Genomic DNA, 21,131 nt, shown 5'->3' with positions numbered 1-21,131 from the left:
CACAACCCAGTTTAAGGGGTCTTCACACACTAATGCAGACACATTTGCAAACATACACTACTTATTTTAATCCCCTTTCAGCTCACCTGTCGATTTAATCTGTGATGGGCTGTCTACATTCTCCTTATCTGACCTGTCAAGATTTAGAGGGACAAAAAGGACCCGCAACACCTGGATTGTGTAGTGGTTCTACCTTTAAACACCCCCTCCTCTCCCTCTTCTGCAGCTCGGGGTCTAAAATGAGAAAAGCATTGATACTTTCTGACAGGTTTCAGCTGCGCCACGGCGTTGGTGAGGGGTTCTTATTTTCCCTTTCTTGGCTCGTACTCCAAAAGTTACGCGACTTATAAATCTTACTTCCTGTCAGGACATTTTCCAGCAGCTGCTGTAGTTGTGAAGAAAACTTTAAAGAAGTCCAGCCGGTGATGTTAAACTCCACTTTCCCTGCTGTCTCTCAGCAGCGCTGTAAACAGGAGATCATGTGTGTGGAATCCCGGCTTTTATGACCGTGACTCCGAAGAATGCTGCGCCTTGACCCTGTGTTTGTGTTTGTCTGCGCGCAGGCTTGGCCTCGGTGGCTGGAATGTGTGAGCCGGAAAGAAGCTGCAGCATCAATGAAGACATTGGCCTCGGATCTGCTTTCACCATCGCGCACGAGATAGGCCACAAGTGAGTTTTAAGACTTTTGAAGATCCTAATATAAAATATTATGTTTGACATTAATCCCTGATGCAAAATACAGACATTAGGAGTTTCTTTAGAGATTTATGTTCAACAGAAACGCCTAACTTTTTGGTGGAAGTTAGGCTCAAAGCTTTAGATTAAAGGGTTTAACTTTTGTTTTGGAACTTTAACCTTTTGGCAACTTCTCTTGTGGTTTCATAGGAAAAACTGTCGCCTTTTTCTTCCCAATTACCGTATTTTTTGGATTGTAAGTCACTCAGGTACGGAGCCCGTGTCCTGACATTAAGATATAAAAATATATCTTGTTCCCACAGATTAATATCTTGTTCCCACAGGTTATTATGTCGTTCGCACGAAATACTATTCCGTTCCCACAAGATACTATTCCGTTCCCACAAGATACTATTGCGTTCCCTTAAAATACTATTCCGTTCCCTCGAAATGATTAACTCGTGCGAACGCAATAATTATGTCGTTCGAACGCAATAATTAATCCGTTCGAACGCAATAATTATTCACGGCATAAGTCATTCACGCGGATATGCTCTCTGTACGCCGGCAAAAGCCGCTTTCAGCGGTAACTTCCGTGTCTCTGTGACCCATATTCGTTCAAAAAAGGAACATGAAAAACAAAAATGATCACTTTATTACCGTCTCAATGAATATAAGAAAAATATCAAAAGATTTATGATAACTAGGCTGCTTTGTCATACGATAGCTCCTGCTAGGCTACTACTAGCTCCGCCGCAGAGCTCTCTGATCATATATGCCGGCATTTGGGCAACTGGCTGGTCTTGTCAGACAGCTGATATTGTAGTTTAGGGTCGAATAGGAATAATAATATTCAGGACTTGTCTTTTATTAACTTTAGCAGTCAGTATCTTTACATTCGAAGGCTATTAGGCTACATGCTAACTGACTAGCCGATCATTTCCTGTTATTAATTTACGTCATAGATTTACAGCAGATACCTTCACATTTCTGTCTGTGTGTGTCTCATTACATTGCATTGAAGACACGGAGGATGTTTAGAGAACAGATTTATTTATTTTGAAAAGCACAGAAGCATCCATCGTATTCACGTTCACATCATCATCATCATCTGGTACGCCCTCAGTCATCTTGCTGCAAAAGCCGCTTCCTGCCGCTACTTCCGTGTCTCTGTGAGCATTCAATAGGGGTAAAAATAAAAGCAAGAATGGTCGATCTGTTATTTTCTCGATGAAAATCTGAAAAATATCATATTAAGCTGGATGCTTCGCCTAAAGCACTTACCTTTAGCTTGTAGCATAACAACAATAGCAGTACGTCCCGTTTCCCAGAGTGCTTTGCTGCCAATCACTAGCCAATCACCGTGTCCCTGTGACCAAGGTCTAACAACAAGACCAATAATTGGCCAGTGATTGGCAGCAAAGCACTCTGGGAAACGGGACGTACTGCTATTGTTGTTATGCTACAAGCTAAAGGTAAGTGCTTTAGGCGAAGCATCCAGCTTAATATGATATTTTTCAGATTTTCATTGAGAAAATAACAGATCGACTATTCTTGCTTTTATTTTTACCCCTATTGAATGCTCACAGAGACACGGAAGTAGCGGCAGGAAGCGGCTTTTGCAGCAAGATGACTGAGGCGTACCAGATGATGATGTGAACGTGAATACGATGGATGCTTCTGTGCTTTTTAAAATAAATAAATCTGTTCTCTAAACATCCTCCGTGTCTTCAATGCAATGTAATGAGACACACACAGACAGAAATGTGAAGGTATCTGCTGTAAATCTATGACGTAAATTAATAACAGGAAATGATCGGCTAGTCAGTTAGCATGTAGCCTAATAGCCTTCGAATGTAAAGATACTGACTGCTAAAGTTAATAAAAGACAAGTCCTGAATATTATTATTCCTATTCGACCCTAAACTACAATATCAGCTGTCTGACAACAGACCAGCCAGTTGCCCAAATGCCGGCATATATGATCAGAGAGCTCTGCGGCGGAGCTAGTAGTAGCCTAGCAGGAGCTATCGTATGACAAAGCAGCCTAGTTATCATAAATCTTTTGATATTTTTCTTATATTCATTGAGACTGTAATAAAGTGATCATTTTGTTTTTCATGTTCCTTTTTTGAACGAATATGGGTCACAGAGACACGGAAGTTACCGCTGAAAGCGGCTTTTGCCGGCGTACAGAGAGCATATCCGCGTGAATGACTTATGACGTGAATAATTATTGCGTTCGAACGGATTAATTATTGCGTTCGAACGACATAATTATTGCGTTCGCACGAGTTAATCATTTCGAGGGAACGGAATAGTATTTTGAGGGAACGGAATAGTATTTCGTGCGAACGACATAATAACCTGTGGGAACAAGATATTAATCTGTGGGAACAAGATATATTTTTATATCTTAATGTCAGGACACGGGCTCCGTACTCAGGGGTCTATGTCACAGGTGGCAAAACATGCAAAGGAAAGAAGGAAAAATTTAAATCAACTTGCACTGAAGTACAAGTCCTATTATTGGAAGAATCTTTTTTTTTAAATATAGGAACAAGAATAAACGTTTTATTTTGAAAGGCAAATCATAATAACAGAATCGATAACACTAAACTGAATATCCACATACTTCACTACTGCAACCGCATTTAACTTTATGAAACATAAAACGAATTGAAAAAGTGTCTAATATATTAGTGGAACACATGAACAATCTTAACAATAGCCATAGCAACATGCTAACAAGTCAACTAAACCTTTTAGATCACTTTAAATCACTAAATCTGGGGAATTCTTCGTCCTCTGTGTCGCTTTGGAACCATTCCACCAAGCCCCGTGTTAAACTGAACGGAGCTTCTTTTTCTGTGTTGCTGTTGGTAGCAAATAAGGACGTACATCTACAGTACTCTGCAGCGATGTTTGTCTTTTTCTTTTTTTAAATCACATTTAAATCACACCTGAGTGTAAGCTACACCTCGTCCAAACTATGCAAAAAAATGTGTCATTTACTTTGAAAAATACTTAAAAAAATATGCTAGTTTTATTTGTTTTTTTATTTTACTTTATTTTATATAAATAGAGTAGTTTTGTGTTTTTCAACCTGATTTGAGCCGAGGCATAATTTTTTCCTAGTAAAAATCACAAAGCCGAACATGTATAAACACTTAAATTCAGCAGTTGGTGTTAACAATGTACAGTCGTTCTTATCAAATTGTCATTAATAAGTATCAATGAAACACAAATAAAAAAAGCCTTTTATGATCTTTCATATTCCTAACATCTCAGTGTGAAACCTGGGCTTGTTCGGATGAACACAGAGCTGAAGTCCTGGAAATAGTAAATGCTTTTGGGACCAATTAGGTGAAATTGAATAATTTCCCACAGCACACTAGAGGCTGACATTTTTTTGGGAATCACACGGATCAAGGAAATCCCGCAGGAATCCTGTGGGATTCCTGTGGGATGGTCACATTATTTAAGGGGACCAGAACCGGATAGGATCAAATTATTACTGGAGCGGGATCCAACCAACAACAACAACAAAAAAGTAGTTGCTCTGAAACACGATGGGAGCAGATACAACTACATTTAATGTTTAACATAATAAATAATAAATACAGACAAAAATATAAGGGAGCGGGATTATTCTGAACTGGAGTGGGACAAAACGGGATCATTTTCTAAACTTTGGTCTGGGAGTAGGATGGGACAGGATTACTCTGTGTGGGATTGGAATGGAACAGCAGTGAGAATCCACTCCCACCCTAACCTCTCACAGCCCACTAGTGAATCATACACTGCACACTGAAAAACACTGACATAAGGCTCAGTAAGACCTGGTCTTTCATTTCAAGAAGGGGGACCTGAGGGTGTGTTCCAATTACAGGGGAAGCCTCCCTTGGAAGGTCTATGCCAGGGTGGTGAGGAGAGTCCGTCCGATAGTTGAACCTCAGATTCAGGAACTAAAGTGCGGTTTCTGTCCTGGTCCTGGAACAGTTGACCTACACTCTATTTAGAGTGCTGGAGGGTTCCTGGGAGTTCGCTCATCCAGCCCATATGTGTTTTGTGGATTTGGAGAAGCCGTTTGACTGCGCCCCCCATGGTGCTCTGTGAAGGGTGCTCTGGGAGTTTGGAGTCCGGGGAGCCTTACTAAGGGCTGTCTGGTCTCTGTATAACCAGAACAGGAGCTGGTTCGCATAGTACGAAGTGGCGGGATGAGGGTCAGCACAGCTAAGTCTGAGGCCATGGTTCTTGATCGGAAAAAGGTAGTTTGTCCTCTCTGGGTAGGTGGAGGGCTCTTGCCACAGGTGAGGGAGTTTAAATATTTTGGGATTATTAACGAGTGAGGGAAGATCGAAACATGAGATCGATAGGCAGATTGGCGCACCGTCCACCGTTATGCGGTCGCTGTACTTGTCCGTTGTGGTGAAGAGAGAACCAGAAAGCATAGCTCTCAATTACCGGTTTATCTCTGTCCCAATACTCACCTATGGTCATGAGCTCTGGGTCATGCATGACCGAAAGAACGAGGTCCCGGGTAGGGTGGGTGGACGCTCGGTCAATCCCATAGAGCTCAGAGTAAAGCCCTTGCTCCTCCAAATCGAGAGGAGCCAGTTGAGGTGGATCAGGCATCTGGTCCGGATGCCTCCTGGACACCTCCCTGGGAAAGTGTTCCAGGGATGTCCCACTGGGTGGAGGCACCATTGAAGACCCAGGATACGCTGGAGAGACTATGTCTCTCAGCTGGCCTGGGAAAGGGGTTCCCCGGAGCTGGAGGAAGTGGCTGGGGAGAGGGAAGTCTGTGCATCTTTGCTTAGACTGCTGCCCCTACGACCCAGTTCTGGATGGAAGAAGACGGATGGATGGATGGATTACTGGCAGCTCTACTTAAACTTCCTGTACAGAATTCCTAGAATTTAATGTCAACCATCTCTAATCTGGAGATCTAAATTGACTCTCAAGTCACTTACGGGGACAAGCTAACAAAAAGCCAATTTTCTCGAGGCTTGAAAACTTTAATCCATGCTTTTGTGATTACAGGGCAGGATTTCTGAAAAGCCAAGAGTGGGGGTTGGTAAACCTTCTGCTGCTCATCTTCAATTAATCCTAAATTCTGCAGCATGTACTTTAAACTGCACCATTAAATGTGTGTTTCTCATCACAGATTCCAGCAGCTTTGGGGTATTTTTTCAAGATAAAATCTGTGTCTACATATTTACTTCTTGTTTTCCATGTAGTCTCCTTTAAACATCACTGCAGATGAAAGATGATAGTATTAACTTTATGCTTCAATCATGACTAAACTAAACAGGGGAAAGTATTAGGTTTAAGGGCTGTCATCTGGACTTGGTTTTTAAAGTTGAAGACATTTCATCTCTTATCCAAAAGGCTTTGTCTATTCTGAAACAGCTGGTAAAAAGCTGGTTTATATGTGCTCGTGGGGGCACATTTCTTTGTGCTGCCCAGCAGTGGGATTGTAATCACCTTTGCCTCACAGTGCTTGCAGGTTCTTGTTGAGCTTTCTCTGTGTGGAGTTTGCATGTTCTCCTCGTCCATGTATGGGTTTTCTGGTACTTGGGTTTCCTCCCACAGTTCAAATCCATACGTCTATGTTTATTGCGTAAACGGTTGAAGGGTTATGGTGATACGAAGAACATCAACACAGGAGCTCTGGCACTATAGTGTTAAATAATGCACTTAGTCAGGCAGATTAGTCCCATTGGAAGCAGCAGAGCAACTCTAAAGAAATGGTCCAATCTCCTTAACCAAAATGACAAAACAATAGCATTTTTTTGTCATAGAAATTCTTTTAGTTTAGCCTGAGTTTAATATGGAGTTGAAAAGAAGAATAGAACTGCTGTCTGATTGTCTCTGTGAGGATCTGAAGCTAAAAGTAACATTCTGTGCTCCTGAAAGTAAATTCATGCACTAACAGACTTTTTAAAAGTTGGTTTTAAACACCCTAAAATTGGTAAATCTTGTTTGATACTTAAGTATTTTACTAATGAGCTTTCATACGCCATCAGGTACATCGTTTTCAAACCCAAATGTAAAATCTTTGAGCATTGGGATTCTTAATTTTGGGTGTGTGTGGTCCATTGAGTCTCCTTTAATCTGAAATATATTAATCTGTGGTAATCCCAGTTTATTCTCTATACACCACATTAATTCCTCATAACTTGGTGATTACTAAGAAGACATGCTGATGTTTGTGGATTCTTTCTGTTTGTTCAGCTGGTGTTGAGAACTTTATGCTTTCCAGGTGATGATGCTTTTTAATGGGATATTTCTGCTCAACTTGAATGTCTCTGCTTCCTACACCACACATCTTTCTCCACTTCAGTGCAGGATGACTTCAGTTCATTGTTACAGCAGTGCTGTGCGAGATGACTGAATGCAGACTACAGATTAGTAAACAAGTTTTTAAACATCTTCCCTCATCTAAGAAGAAGCTCTGATGCCACTGTGTGCAAGAGCTGATGCAGCAAAGATATGTAAAACAGGTGAATGCTCTATCAGATCAGGTTTTTGTATTGCTTTTTTAAATCAGTTTAACATCCTGGAACTTGAATTGAAATGGTGGTAAATTGTTACCCACAATAAGGGAGGAAAAGTGGCTTTGAAGTCATTTTAAACTAGCAGGACAAGCTTTAGTCCATTTGATGAAGTGAATATTTGTGAACATTGGGAAATGTTTTGGTAGCTTATTAAAAGAGGAATAGAGGAGAAATTTACGCTTGGTAGATTATTTCATTTAATTTATAATGGTATGCCAGCTGTGCCTAACAACAGTGAATGTGTGTGTGCATTGGTGGGAATGGGACTGTAAGTGAAAAGCGCTTTCGGCCTTAAAGCAGGGTAGAAAAGTACTGTATAAAAATACAACATGGTTTGTTGTAACATTGCTCTTTTGTAAAAACAATGATTTTCTTTTGCATAGGATAGCTCAGTTGGCTGGGTGTAGGACTGTCTAGCAGGAAACTTGGGTTCCCAGCTAAATCCAGTGTGGGTCCTTAGGCAAGACCCTTCGTGCTACTGCCTACCTGGGTCTCCATGCCTTGAAAATACAGGGTTGTGTCAGGAAGGGCATCCGGCGTAAAAACTCTTTACCAAAAACCACCTGTGCCAATCAGTGAAAGCTAATTTGCTTTGCCGAAAGGTAAACCACAACATAACATTTAATATCAATTCAAGATTTTAAGAACTTTGCCTCGGAACGGCAACTACACATTAGCTGAGTTCACATGGACACGAGTAATCAGATTAAAGGCCTAATCATAATAATAATGCTTCATGTAAACACGCCATTCGGAATACTCTGACCCGATCAGACTCATTCAAATCAAAATTTCCTTCTGATGGAGATGGATGGATTATGCTGATTGCTTATCCGATTGTGGTGCATGTAAACACTTGAAGATCATCTCGCTCTATGCTGCAGCTAGTTTGTTTATAACGAAACTCAATATTTCTTTTTGTTTCCGGTATTTTATTTATTTATTCTTTTTAACTTGTCCTGTCCAAAAGCTGAGCAGACAGATGAGATCTGAAAGCCTCTTGTGTTGGACACATTTTACTGTTACAATAGGGGTTATGAAATGTTTGACACACTAGGTGTATATTTAAATAAACCCCTTTTGTAATGTGGGCTAGTGTTTTTCAACCTTTTAGAGCCACGGCACACTTTAACCTTGACAAAAATCTCGCGGCACACCAGCATCCAAAAATTAAACGCCACAATGATATGTTCCAACCGAAAATGTGGCGTATATAAACGTTTAATATAATCGGATAAAGTTTTTCTGGGCCCATGTACACAGTTCAATTCTAATCCAATCTGTGATCCGATCAAAGATATTTTGCACATGTAACTGCAGCCACTCGTGAATTTGTGAAAGTGGATGGCTAGACTGCTTCCACTCTTTATGGGTGAACTCGAAAAGAACAATTCTCTCCCACCAGCCTTTTTCCTTTAGAGCAGGGGTCGGGAACCTTTTTGGCCGAGAGAGCCATAAACGCCACATATTTTTAAAAGTAATTTCCAAAGAGCCATACAACAGTGTAGTGTCCCTTTCCCACACTGAGGCACGGAGACTTAACCTCTTTTAAGGTTCTTTATTCTGGTTACTGTAGACCGCAACAAACGCCGCACAATTAATCCAGCAACTCCTGAATCTCTCCCGCTGAGACGAGAGCGCTTCTCCCAACTTTATTCCCCCCTCCCGCTCCAGCCCTCCCATTTCCCTTATTCGGCCCATAGCTGAACCCCATTGGTCCAAACTACCTAACAACAGGCTGAGCGACAGAACTGAGAGCCAATCACATCTCTGCTTGATGCGTTCATTGAACTCCAGAACTTTTAACGCGACCCAACAGCCAAGTTAAACTCAGTCCGCGACAATATGTTTAAAACTAATTATACTAGTGAATGTGTGCATTTGATGTAATTTCAACATTTTTAAAGTACAATAAGTCTGTGGATTCTTTTTAATAACATTGTTATGCTGTTGCTAATAAATGATGAGTATTTCTCGTGGTAGTTTTGCTGATTGTGTAGTCTGGTTTATAGGTGGTGAGTTTCTGCTTCACGCAGGCGTTGAGACTCTAAACGTGATCTTAGGTCTGACTGTTCTTTAGATGTGACAAAGACTGCTCACATGCAGACGGGGAGGCAGACATACACTCACACGCCGCAGTGAGTGACGGGCAGCGGGTTTTACGTTTTTACAATCCCTGCGCGATTCACCTGCTGCCGGTCCCCACAACCCCCCCACCCCCGCCCTCTGCTTTCTCCCTCACACATCCCCGTCTCCGCAACTGCGCGCTCTTCCTCAGGGACGGGAGCGCGCAGTCTGAAGGCCCGTACACACCGCGACGAATATTCGCCAGGCGTTATTCGCCAGCGTTTTTCGCCACGTTTTTTGTGTTCACACCCAGGCGATTTTCGCTGACGATGAGTGGAGTGAACATGCAATTTCATTCCCTGACATTAGCTGGCGCTTAATGTAAAACAGAAATACTCCTGTACACAAGGTGGCGCTGCGCAACTTTACGCTTCTTAAAGTCGCTTTTCACTCAGAAGAAGAGAGCAAGTATTTACGCGCTTGTCAGAATCATACAAAGAAAACATGAATATTTCAAGCACCAGTAGCTCCAACTGGTGCTTGGTTCGGGGATATTTTAGAATGTCCGTCATTATTGCTTCGCGGCTGTGTAGACGCTACTTGGCGTCTATCTTCTTCGCTGGTATGTGTGCTCAGCAAGGCAGTTTTGTGTTTGAGCGCCCCCAAGTTGTGTTTTACTGTAACTCCAGAAGCTCCAGACACGTGAGCAAAAGCGCCATTCTCATTGGTCGAGTAGATTTCGACGCGACGCGTCGAAAAAAAAAAACGAACCCGAGGCGGTTTTTTTTTTTGACGCTTTAACGCGTGGCGTTTTTTCGCGTCGGTGTGCACACTCTCATTGGTGCCCTTTGTTTAGTCACGAGGCGTTAAAGAAATTCGTCCCGGTGTGAACAGGCCTTTAGGCACGGCAATTCACAGGTTTCAGGCTGGTACAAACTCTGTGAAATAATAGATAATAGTAAACTGAAAGTGCTGGCGCAGATTTTTCTCTCCAAGCACCGCAACTACTGCGCGCCTCTGGCATCGCATCGCGCCCGAGAAGGACTGGTCTAATGAAAAAAAAGTATAACTAAAGATTTGTCTGCGAGCCACATGTGACCATCAAAAGAGCCATAGGTTCCCGACCCCTGCTTTAGAGTCATCCTCTTCAACATATGCCCAAATTCACACTGTTCAGCTTTCACATGTAATGGCATGCGGCCAAGATGCACACTGCTGTTATTTATTGGGCAGGACATTGCCTCAACTATTTAGCGAGTGTTTCTGCTCCAACACTAAATGCAAAATGTACATTTGTTTCTTTTTCTACTTAATGTTTGCTGTATAGGTTCATCATGACTCTTTGCACGTGTAATTTGTCTCTGTACCCATGGGCCAAGGTCTTTTGTTTTGTTTTGTTAATGTGTTAAAAAACAACAACAACAATAAATATACTGTATATAAATGGTAGAGAAAAAAAAACTCGACACAAAGGTTAATTTGAAGCAAAGGGTAAAGTAAACAGTTGAATGATTTGTTTGCAGGGATGGATAGACATACATGTAAATCTGGGTTACTTTTACATTTTGACCCACTTTTTTGAAGGACGAATTACCAGTTTAATTGCCGTTTTCCCCTCATAAATTCATAATCAATTTTGCTATGAAATTACCCTTACATTCATCAATTTACTTGAGAAACAATTATTGCATTTTTCATTCAATTCTATTTTTACAGATACTTTATCCATTTCAAGCCGTTTTATTGCCTACAGTTTTTAATGTCTGTCAGGTTTAACACAGATACAACCTATTTAGGTTGAAACTGAACACTGAACTAACCCTGACTTGTACTTTAATCTAAAATAGAAACAAAAGGGAGGCACATTTCAACTCTCAAAGTCTATTTTTAGTACATCAAACCCTTAAAAGACAAGCATATTAAAGCATACAAGTAACGATGTGGGTTTAGCGACTTCTGTAATAACACTTAAACATGAAGTATAAAGAACAAACACTGCTCCACCCTCAATAACTCTTATGACCAGACACTGAGGAACATCTGTTATTTTCAAGGTAACAGAAAGTACCATGTGGCTGGTAATGGTGGTTTTTATGTTTCTACAATGTTTTGGTAGATGACCATGAACTATGGTGCAGACATTCACTTCTGCACTGAACCCCCTGATTATTCATTACTTTACCTGCAGATTCCAGCCTTTTTTTTTTTAGAGCTTTAGTTACAATGAAACACCTGCAAGTTAATGACCGATCAATAGCTATAGTTAGCTAAAACTGGCATGCGAGTCTATTAAGCTTGTAATGGGATAATGTTTGAATTTTCTTAGCTGAGATTTTCTTCCTTATTAGGATCAAGGTCAACTGAAATTCGCTTTTTGTTCCTGAGACTTGTAGGTAGCCGTTTGTCCTCCCCTCCAGACGCCCTGAACTCTTTCTCCACATTTTTCCTCATGCAAATGTCAGTGTTCACATACCTCTGGCTCTTTCTTCCTGAATATAAAGCAAAATAATGGTGATGTATTAGTCTACGTATCCCTCTCAAGAGAGTTCACCTAGATGGCGATTTCCTTTATTATGTCTCGTGTCTACTTCTGTTGTGGGGCAGTTGTAATAATAGTCTCTGCTGTAGAGGATGTATTAAAAAAACAGTGCAGTGGGGTTTCAGTGGGTCTGATTTATTTCCAGGGTAGTCTAAAATGTCATAAACGGCGGCCGTAGAGAAGCAGGTTCAGACTGTGCACTGTGGTTGGGTTTGTTATATACATTAGACCTGATTTGTGCTCCTGTACTTAAAGAGATGGCAAACATTGACGTCCAGCCGTAGACTTTTTTTTCCAGAGGAAACCGATATTTGAAAGAAAGAGTTTCTGCAGAGAGAACACGGGGCGAAAGGGATTCTTTTACCATTGGAACAGGGTGGTGTGAGGTGTTGGGTTTCAGATTCAGAGGATTCCTGTGTCATCTCTGCAGTCGACCCTCACGACCTGCTCAGACCTGCAGGCTGTGATTGACAGGCAGGCATCTGAGCAGTGATTAGGACTTTTTTCGTTACTGCCAAACGCCAGACAGTGTTTGACCCCTGACCCCTCTACACAGCTGTTTCGGAGTCACATACCAATGTCTTTACAGCCAAATCCGTGGAGCTACATGTCCCCCAGTCGGTAACCTGGACTCTCTGCTCTCAACTGTGTAGCTAAAAGCAGGAGACGGTGGACACTGTGAATCATCATTCCCAGCTACTAGACTTCACCGTCTTCTGTGTGTGTTTCAGCTTTGGGATGAACCACGACGGGATCGGGAATTCCTGTGGCACAAAAGGCCACGAGACAGCCAAACTGATGGCTGCTCATATAACAGCCAACACCAACCCTTTCTCCTGGTCCGCCTGCAGCAAAGACTACATCACCAGCTTTCTGGAGTAAGTGGATGATGGTTGCTCCCTGTGGAGGCGTCCGAGTGTGTGTTTGTGTTCGCAAAAGAAAAAAGGCACATGCCGGCCTGCTTACAGCTGTCTCTCTTTACAACCCTGCTGCCTCTGGCTGCCCTTTGTTGTTGCAAGTAAGACCACTTCTTCACATCATCTCATCACTGAGACTCCTGCCAGACCTCCTTGTGGCTGTGCAGGATAACTGTATGTGTTCCGCCTGTACATCCTAACGCCACGAGGCGGCTGTTGATGGCGCTCGTGCGGGCATCATCCTCGCTCATCATACTTGAAGGAAAATGGCCGTGGCTTTTGGCCACAAGAGTCTGAGTGAAACACGTGCGGGGGTGGAAGTGAAGACATCTGTCACCACATTCAGAACATGAAAAAATAACTAATCTGTTTTCAGCTGTTCTTAGCTTCCCATAGATGTAAGAGTGTCACTATTGATTAGTTACTTTCTGAAAGTTTAAAACACAGTAGGGAGGGCAAACCCCTGTCCTTTAGGACTATTGCCTGGCAGGTTTCTTGAATTTCCCCATGCTACCACCTGTTTATGACCTGAATCAGGTGGGTTCCACCAATGTAAGCTTTTTTTCAAAGCAGGATAGTTTGATGTAATTGATTTGAATGAAAAAAAAAACGTCCCATCTTCTTATGACTTGGCCCGCTTTAACACTACACTGGACCAAACTGTTAAGAAACACCACCTAGTCGTACCAGCTGGTCTTTTGGGGGTGGATACAGTGGTCCTAAGCTTTGACGCGGTTCACCTTGCAGACTGCATTCGTCTATAGAGGATTATCTTTTGTATGTAACTCCCACGACAAACGAGGGAACGCTGTGCACCAAAATGATCAGTTAGTCTCATTGGATTTGCTCCGTGGACAAGCGTCCCTCTTTGTTTTTCTTTTCTGTGAACACTGCAACAGGAAACTTTGCAAAATTTGCTAAAAAACCTAAAATATAACAACCAATGCAACCCATAAAGATGATTTATTAGATTTTTTACAACGAGTTCCAATACTCTAAATTGTCCCTAGGTGTGAATGTGTGTGTGCATGGGTGTGTTATTTGTGGCCCTGTGGCAGGCTGGCGACCTGTCCAGGATGCCCCCTGCCTTCGCCCATGAGTGGCCGGCATAGGCTCTGGCAGCCCCGTGACCCCGAAAGGAACAAAGCGAGTTTAGAAGATGAATGAATGAATGAATTCCAATATTGTAAATAATTTAGCTTGTACTAATAAGCATACACTGATCACATAGTTATTCACTCATTCAACGTAAAAGAACACACTAGTCTGCAGAGGATGCTCTGGGCAGCTATCACACAGGTGTAGCGCTTCCTGAATGTTTGATGCTGTTTTCAGATGCACATTATCCCGGGAGATTAGTGGCTACCAAAAAGTAGGTCAAGCTGCGCTGTGAGGTGCTTTCACTGGCATGGTCAAATCCATTAACTTGCACAAGCAGAGTGTGTCCAGTGGCATCTACCGAAACCCCTTTCATCGCCTAAACCAAGTAGGTTTTTGGACAAGGAAATTACTACTTTTCCTTTACTAATACTGTTTAGTTGTCAGAAAAGCGTCTTATATTTTGGATATGATCTGTGTTTTTTCGAAATGTAAATGCACAGCATTAACTTACATTGGTTCAATTGTGTTCTCTGGGCTGCTTTTCAGTCCATGAGACTTCACACCGTTTCTGGATTTCACCAGAGTTCACTTGCAAGTGAAGCAGAGGCCCTCATTATCAGGTGCACCACTGTTTGCGTGTTCAGTCTGCAGCAGACAGGTAAGCTGTCACACCTGCTAAAGGAAGCGGACTACCCAAGGAACCAAATTCCTTCTATATTTGAACTTCCACAACGGCTCAAGTGCTGACAGATTTTTCAACACAACTGTGTGTTCCTGCAGCAGTGTCTGTGTGTGCTTTCATTTGTGTATTCATGTGTATTTAGTAAAGCACTCCAAGGAAAAGGATAATAGCAGCTGTGGTTGTCAGCTGATGTTTCCGACTGAAAGCTGTTAGAGGAGGGCTGCTGAACAGGACTTGACAGAGATGGCAGCGGCAAATGCCAACTTCTAACTTCGAAACAAAGAGCTGCTTCTCTGCTGCCTCAGCCAGTTTGTCCCCTCCTGGCTCCAGTCTGGGAAAATGACTACAACTTTTCACGGGCAAAAAACAAGAAAACTTTTTTGCACTTTGTCTTTAGGATTTTTTTTATTGCCTTTAGCTTTAAAGTTTCTTACAAAAAGGTTTCTGTGTGTAAACTCCAATTATCCTCCCTTTCTTTTCCCCCGGTTGGTGTTTTGGACATCATGCGTCCTTTACCAGCCAAGTAAACAATTTTGGCTGTGGTATTGGCATCAATTCATCGTCTTTCTCGGGCATTATACGGTGCTTTGTTTGGGTCTTTTAGGGATGGTTATAAATCCCCTCACAGTTCAGTCCTGGTTTATTCCCCCTGTCTGAGTGCCAATTTTTTTAAATGTTAGATGGCAGGCAGTTTGAGTTTAGAAGGCTGTAAAATTTGATATTAGACTGTTGTTTCTTTTCTCATTTAGTTAGTCGGTTGGTCTCACTGCTGCATTAATTACTCAGCATCAGAGCTAAGAGATGGCCTCTGATCCGTCTTATTAGAAGATATTTCCTCTCAGCGTAATACATTTGGCTGAATCTAACAGACAGGAAGCTTTTGCGACTTAGACAATAATAGCATCAATCTTTGAGTGTTTTGTCTCTCTCCAAACCAATAAATAGTGAGGCTTACCCAGAGAGACTGCAGCTTGAAAGCTGATTTGTCTGACTCTCTTTATGATAAGAGGGTCCTCTGAGGGACAAGAGTTCAGAAACTGGATTAGTCTTTTCAGTAACCCTGGTCAGAGGATTAAAAAGAAACAAAGGATAAAATGAAAAGAGGAAATTAGCAGGATGGGACTCATTTTTAGGGTTAGCTCGAATACTAGAATGTTTTACTTTCTAAGCAGTAATCAAAATAAACAAAATTAGCATGTTAAATTACTTATTATTGGGAAAAACATACAGGGTTTTAATAAGATAGAGTTCAGACAAAAAAGTGGAAAAACGCAGTATTTCTGTGGAAGAAAGCTGTTTTTTGTATACCTAGATATTTAAATCCTATCTAACTTTTATGAAAGAAGACATGGTATCTAAAACAAAAAATAATCCCCCCCAAAAATTAAATTCAATAAAGATAGGAAGAATCTCGAGGAAGAATTTAAACTAAAGTTAAAACATGTCAGGGTAAAGTTAGTTTAAAAATCAGTTAAAGGGCTTTAAAAACATATTAAGAATGTTTAGAATGGTCCCTATGCCACACATAAAATACATTTATAGTAGATAGTGTTAAAGGGCGGCAGCCACCGACCAAGCCAGCAAGCCCTGGTACAAAACATTCCTACGAGAAACACTGGGGCTAAGAAGTATTTTAAAAAATGAAATTGGGAATAAAATTAAATGCATACAAAATAAAATTAAATACATAAAATCACATATATTAAAACTAATAGAATAAAACAGCAGATAAGATCAACAACAAGAAAAATGAAAAAGGAGGGTCTTGAGCCTCTTTTTAAAAAACCTCTATGGTTCCTGCGGTTTTCCCTGCGGTTTTCCGGCAGGCTGTTCCACAGGTGAGGACTGTCATGGCAGAACGAAGCCTCACTATAAGTTTTGGTCCTCACCTTAGGGACAACTCTCTAAGGGTTGTCCCAGAGGACCTCAGGGTCCACGAGGGGTCAAACTTTAAAAGTAGATCGCTTAAATAAGAAACCCCAAGACCATTAAAACATTTATAAAACACAGAAAGGATCCTAGAATTAATCCTGAAACACACAGGGAGCCAAAATGGCTGCTTTCAGCGGTACTTTCGTCTCTGTATGACCCATGCTGGCTTCCTGTTCTGCATTAGTCCTAGGGGAGAAACAATTAAAATAAGAATAACATTAGTGGAGCTTTTGGTTATTGTCTTAATGCAAATAAGAAAAACAAAGTTCAGAAGGAGAATGATCAGATTCTCCTCCATGTTGGTTTTGGACTTCACTCACTGATTACATCTACACTCCATCACTGGCCAAAGCTGAGATCCCGATTCTTTGACACGACGCAAAAATCTTCGCCAAAGTTCAGATATTTAAACTCACGCGGATCCGAATTTTTCCTGCTTTGCTGCCGCCATACCCCCTCGCCCAAATCGCGTCACAGAACCTCGGATCGCGTCTGTACATTGACGTCACACTGAAACTGCTTCTCCAATGAGACTGGTTGGAGCCTCCACCTTGATTGAAACTAACACTGAAGCATGAAAGTGTCATCGAAGCAGGACAGCTTACTGCTGAGCCGAAGAAGATGATTATGCTCCACAGCTTCATCCTAAACATCTCCATTTCCAAAGATGGTGACGAACCATCAGTGTTTGCTCAGATCCAAGCTTTGATATTTCCGTTTATACAACAATAAGGCCACGCGAGAAAAACAGCAGAGAGACTGTGCCACCGTTCTAAAAGCAAAGATCTCCACCCCTAATAAAACAAGGTCCAGCTCTGCCCCCAGTTATACTGGACTTTGAGGTTGGAAAGAAAATGCATTAACATCTGGCTCATGTCATGAAAAGGAAAGGGTATGTTTTTCAGGTTGAGTGGCTATTGAGTTGTCATGGGTTAAAAATAATTATCTTTCCCATGATGGGACTGTTAAAGCCATCGGGCTGAACTGAAGAATCCAGTCTAATAATGTAACTGAGGAAATTGCTAAATTCTGATTGGCTAGTCTGTTAAATTGGTCTTGAAGTCTCCTAATGAGATACACAGACTTTGAAACATTTTGAAGTTAAAGAAAAACGGCATCAGTTTTTATCCGCTTTTTTCAGCACTGTGCTTCAAAAAGGTAAATAATAAGACATTATAAAAGTTCACAAAAAACTTGCAGGTGACATTTTTCTGTGTTTATAGAGCAAGACAGAAAAATAGATCTGGAACGATGCCTCTTTCCACCATTTTTCAGCTGCTTTTCTAAATCTGTGGGTGTGATATTGGGTGTATTGTGTCAGAAAAAGGACAAAGTACTCAAACTAGCCTGGTTCCAGGGCAAACATCACCCTTAATTCCTCATTCCCTCCTTTTTATTTTCAAACTTTGTCATGTTAAAAGGAGGTAAAGGGTCAAAATGTCGTAAAATGTCTTCAGAAGTAGTTTGACTCATCAGATTTTGTGGGAAAATTTGTAGGACAACTAGAATAGAGCTTTAAATCCTTACAGAGCAGTAATTTACATCCGAAGAAATCCACAACGGTCTTCAATAAACTAAAAAAAAGTCATAACAGAAATGCATCATTTAAGTATGGAGATAAAAAACTTTTGACTTATATTTCTCTCAGCTTTCATGCTCAATCTTCCCCCCTGTGCTGGTGTCCCACAATGCAGTCTGCTTAATCATAGTCTGGCGCTGCGTTATTGTTGTCACCAGGCCCACTTTTTCTTTCGAGGGATAAAACATTTCACCGCATATTACAGCCACAGCCACAGCTGGAAAGAGCACACTAGAGCAACACAGGAGAACTTTGTTTGGTGAAATTCAACTGACTCAGGCAGCGGTGAGGAGGAGGGGATCCAATTTTATCCTATTTTTGGAAATGTCTATCACGCAGTTATTTAAGGGAGCATGCATGTTTTTAATGTACCTGACAACAACAGAAAAGATGTCAATTCTCAGCACAGAAGTTTTCACAGATTCGACAAGCTTTTTTTTGTGCATTTGAAATAAATACTTATATATTTTGCCCTTGCTGCCTTAAGTGCTTTATGGTCACAGTACCTTTCATCCATGCACACATACATTCACACACTGCTTGGGACAACTTCCAACCACCACAAGCAATGTGAGGCTTAGTGTCTTCCCCAAGGACACTTGGACACATGGGCAACCAGGCCTGTAACCTCCCAATCAGAGAGTCGACCACTCTACCTCTGCACCACGATCACCCCCGGGGTTAAAAAAAAAACAGTTCTAATGAAGGTTTGTTTTTTGACAGCTCAGGTCGAGGGACCTGTCTGGACAATGAGCCCCTAAAACGAGACTTCCTGTACCCAACGATGGCGCCGGGGCAGGTGTACGAAGCGGACGAGCAGTGTCGCTTCCAGTATGGTGCTTCATCACGTCAGTGCAAGTACGGGGTAAGAAACCAGCGTCTGTTGTGTTGCTCTCATTTTCTCATCACATTTACCCAGTTGGACAACTGCACCATTCGAAAAAGCTACAGGTATTCTGAGGACTACAGTTTTAGCATGATTTAGGTTGTAGCAAACTGCAGGTATTTGCGTTTTAATAACAATGAATGTCACATGGATTTCAGACACATTTTGGCTAAAATGCCATTGCCATGTCTACAAAAGTTGTGTGAACCATTTGTCGGAATAAAAGAGTTTCAAAAATGTCTCTAGCATTCATGGGGGTTTTAAATTTCCTAACCTGAATGTTTTAAACCAAGCTGCACATTCAGTGTTCTCCATTTAAAGCCAAACAGGAAGTAAAACTGTTGCAGTTCCTCAAACGACCACCGGAGGCCGAATTCAAAAGGAACAATTTTCAATTGATTTCAATGTTTTAAAAAACAACAACCGATGCCACACATAAGATACATTTATAGTACATGGTGTTAAAGTTTTTAACTTTTTTTATTGATAACAATTAAGAAAAACTAAAACTGTAATAATCCTGCATTGTAGGCTACCTAGAAGTTTTGTTTTATTTAGCCTAATTTGTGTCAAAGTGAAACTCGGATGGCCAAAACATCATTTTTGGTTGTAGAGGTGGTTCACATGAACTTTAAAATAACAACAGCTGTAGGGTAATAACAGAATCATCATTCAAGGATTTTCACATTTTTCTTGTCAAATGACAGTTTCTATTTGAGTGTGTGGAGAAGCTGAAATACGTCACTGCATTTGTCTCCTTTTTTCATTTTCCCGAAAGAGTCAAAGGACTTAAGTCAACGCTCCCCTCATCTGTTTTATTTCTGAGTTATAATGAAGATATTTTACCCCTCCCTGCCAGAAAATGAGAAAACCTTTGTACATGAGGTGATCCAGACAGCAGAAGACAGGGTACAACAACTGCACTTTACAATGAGGCGCTGAAAGATTTCCCAAAGATTTGATGAGCAGTGAAATGGTACTGCTTTGCGTTACACAAATATTACAGCACATGATGGAAAAAAAAGAGAGTGATTCGTTGAGATCATGGAGTTATTTCACATCACTGAAAGAAATATATGACAGCAGATTACAACAGGCTTCAAATCAAGACCCGTTTTTTGGCTAAAGAGCTCATAATTGTGGTTTTAGATCAGCTCGAAAGACGTTTATTTATGAGTTAATGTGACTCCAGCTCTGATTCAATGCAGGTAGGTTGGTAATTTTTCATCTGTTTCATGCAGCCATGTGTGAAAGAGCAGTAATTCTTGACAGGACAGATGGAATGATAGGGCTAATTAAACTTGTGAAAGCCTATGGATGTGCCTGTTGGATAGTGCTTTGGTGAATGGATTTTAGTATTGTTAGGTTTGGAGTAGCTGGACCCAAAAATGCAGACAGGGACTTATTTTGATTTTGTGAAATTTATTGTAGGATGAAAAGGAGTTAGGCTCTGTGGATCTTTGGCGTTGGTCTTTGGGTTCTTTGATGTTGGCTTTGGTTTTTGGTGTTGGTCTTGGTTCTTTGGGTTTTGTTCTCTGGGGTTGGTTGTGGGTTGTTGTGGCTTTAGTTCTGGTGGCTTAGGTTCTGGTGGCTTTGGTTCTGGTGGCTTTAGTTCTGGTGGCTTTGGTTCTGGTGGCTTTGGTTCTGGTGGCTTTGGCGTAGGCTTCGGCTTTGATCGGTGAGACCTTCATGAAAGCAGACGAACCGACAAAGGCTGGAGGGCGAGATGGACTAAAATAGGTTCGCTGATTGGATGCTGAACAGGTGTGAGAGACCGGATCCTGAAGCAGGTGTGCGGGGGCGACCCCGACACCTGACAAGTGTAACACATGACGAATACTCAAAATTCAAAAGATGTATGTTAAAAGATGCTATGGTGTCACTTTGGCATCTCATTATTGAAAATGGCGCATCAGTTGGTGCATCCTGCAGAAACTCCTCATTTAGTCCACTAAGTAGTGATGAACGTAAACACGTCAGAGCAGAAATGTGTTGTCCTTTTATGTCACTCTAGAAATTGTTTAATTTTAGATTTTTCCCCATTAAATGTCAATAATTCTTCAGTGGAAAACCTTGCTGTACTTCATGTAAGGCTTTACAGCAAAGCAAAGCTGAAGACTGGGTGAATCTTTTTACGCAGATGTTTTCATTGTAAGAAAAAAGAAAAAGTTCACATTTGCGCACTCGCAT

At 41.4% G+C, this 21,131-nt stretch overlaps 1 protein-coding gene and 2 long non-coding RNA genes across 3 annotated transcripts in view; 2 read left to right on the top strand and 1 right to left on the bottom strand.

The window, feature by feature from the left end:
• The window catches only part of adamts6 (ADAM metallopeptidase with thrombospondin type 1 motif, 6), a 76,853-nt gene that overhangs the window by 17,831 nt on the left and 37,891 nt on the right, over window positions 1–21,131 (top strand). Inside the window, exons 9-11 of the mRNA XM_004074493.5 lie at window positions 564–669; window positions 12,576–12,722; window positions 18,779–18,920. Coding sequence (XP_004074541.1) covers window positions 564–669; window positions 12,576–12,722; window positions 18,779–18,920 — 395 coding nt within the window. The remainder of the gene's footprint in view (window positions 1–563; window positions 670–12,575; window positions 12,723–18,778; window positions 18,921–21,131) is intronic.
• LOC144996493 (uncharacterized) lies at window positions 1,712–2,065 on the bottom strand. Its single transcript, XR_013659430.1, has 2 exons — window positions 1,960–2,065; window positions 1,712–1,845 (listed from the first exon to the last, which is right to left on the bottom strand). It is a non-coding gene; the product is annotated as an uncharacterized LOC144996493 (long non-coding RNA).
• LOC144996492 (uncharacterized) lies at window positions 2,051–2,391 on the top strand. Its single transcript, XR_013659429.1, has 2 exons — window positions 2,051–2,150; window positions 2,265–2,391. It is a non-coding gene; the product is annotated as an uncharacterized LOC144996492 (long non-coding RNA).

Source organism: Oryzias latipes, chromosome 12 (genome assembly GCF_053564925.1).
Source record: "Oryzias latipes strain Hd-rR chromosome 12, Olatipes_Hd-rR_3.1".
NCBI lineage: Eukaryota > Metazoa > Chordata > Actinopteri > Beloniformes > Adrianichthyidae > Oryzias > Oryzias latipes.
Note: the sequence above shows the minus strand (reverse complement) of the source record. Positions and strands in the feature narration are given on the sequence as shown.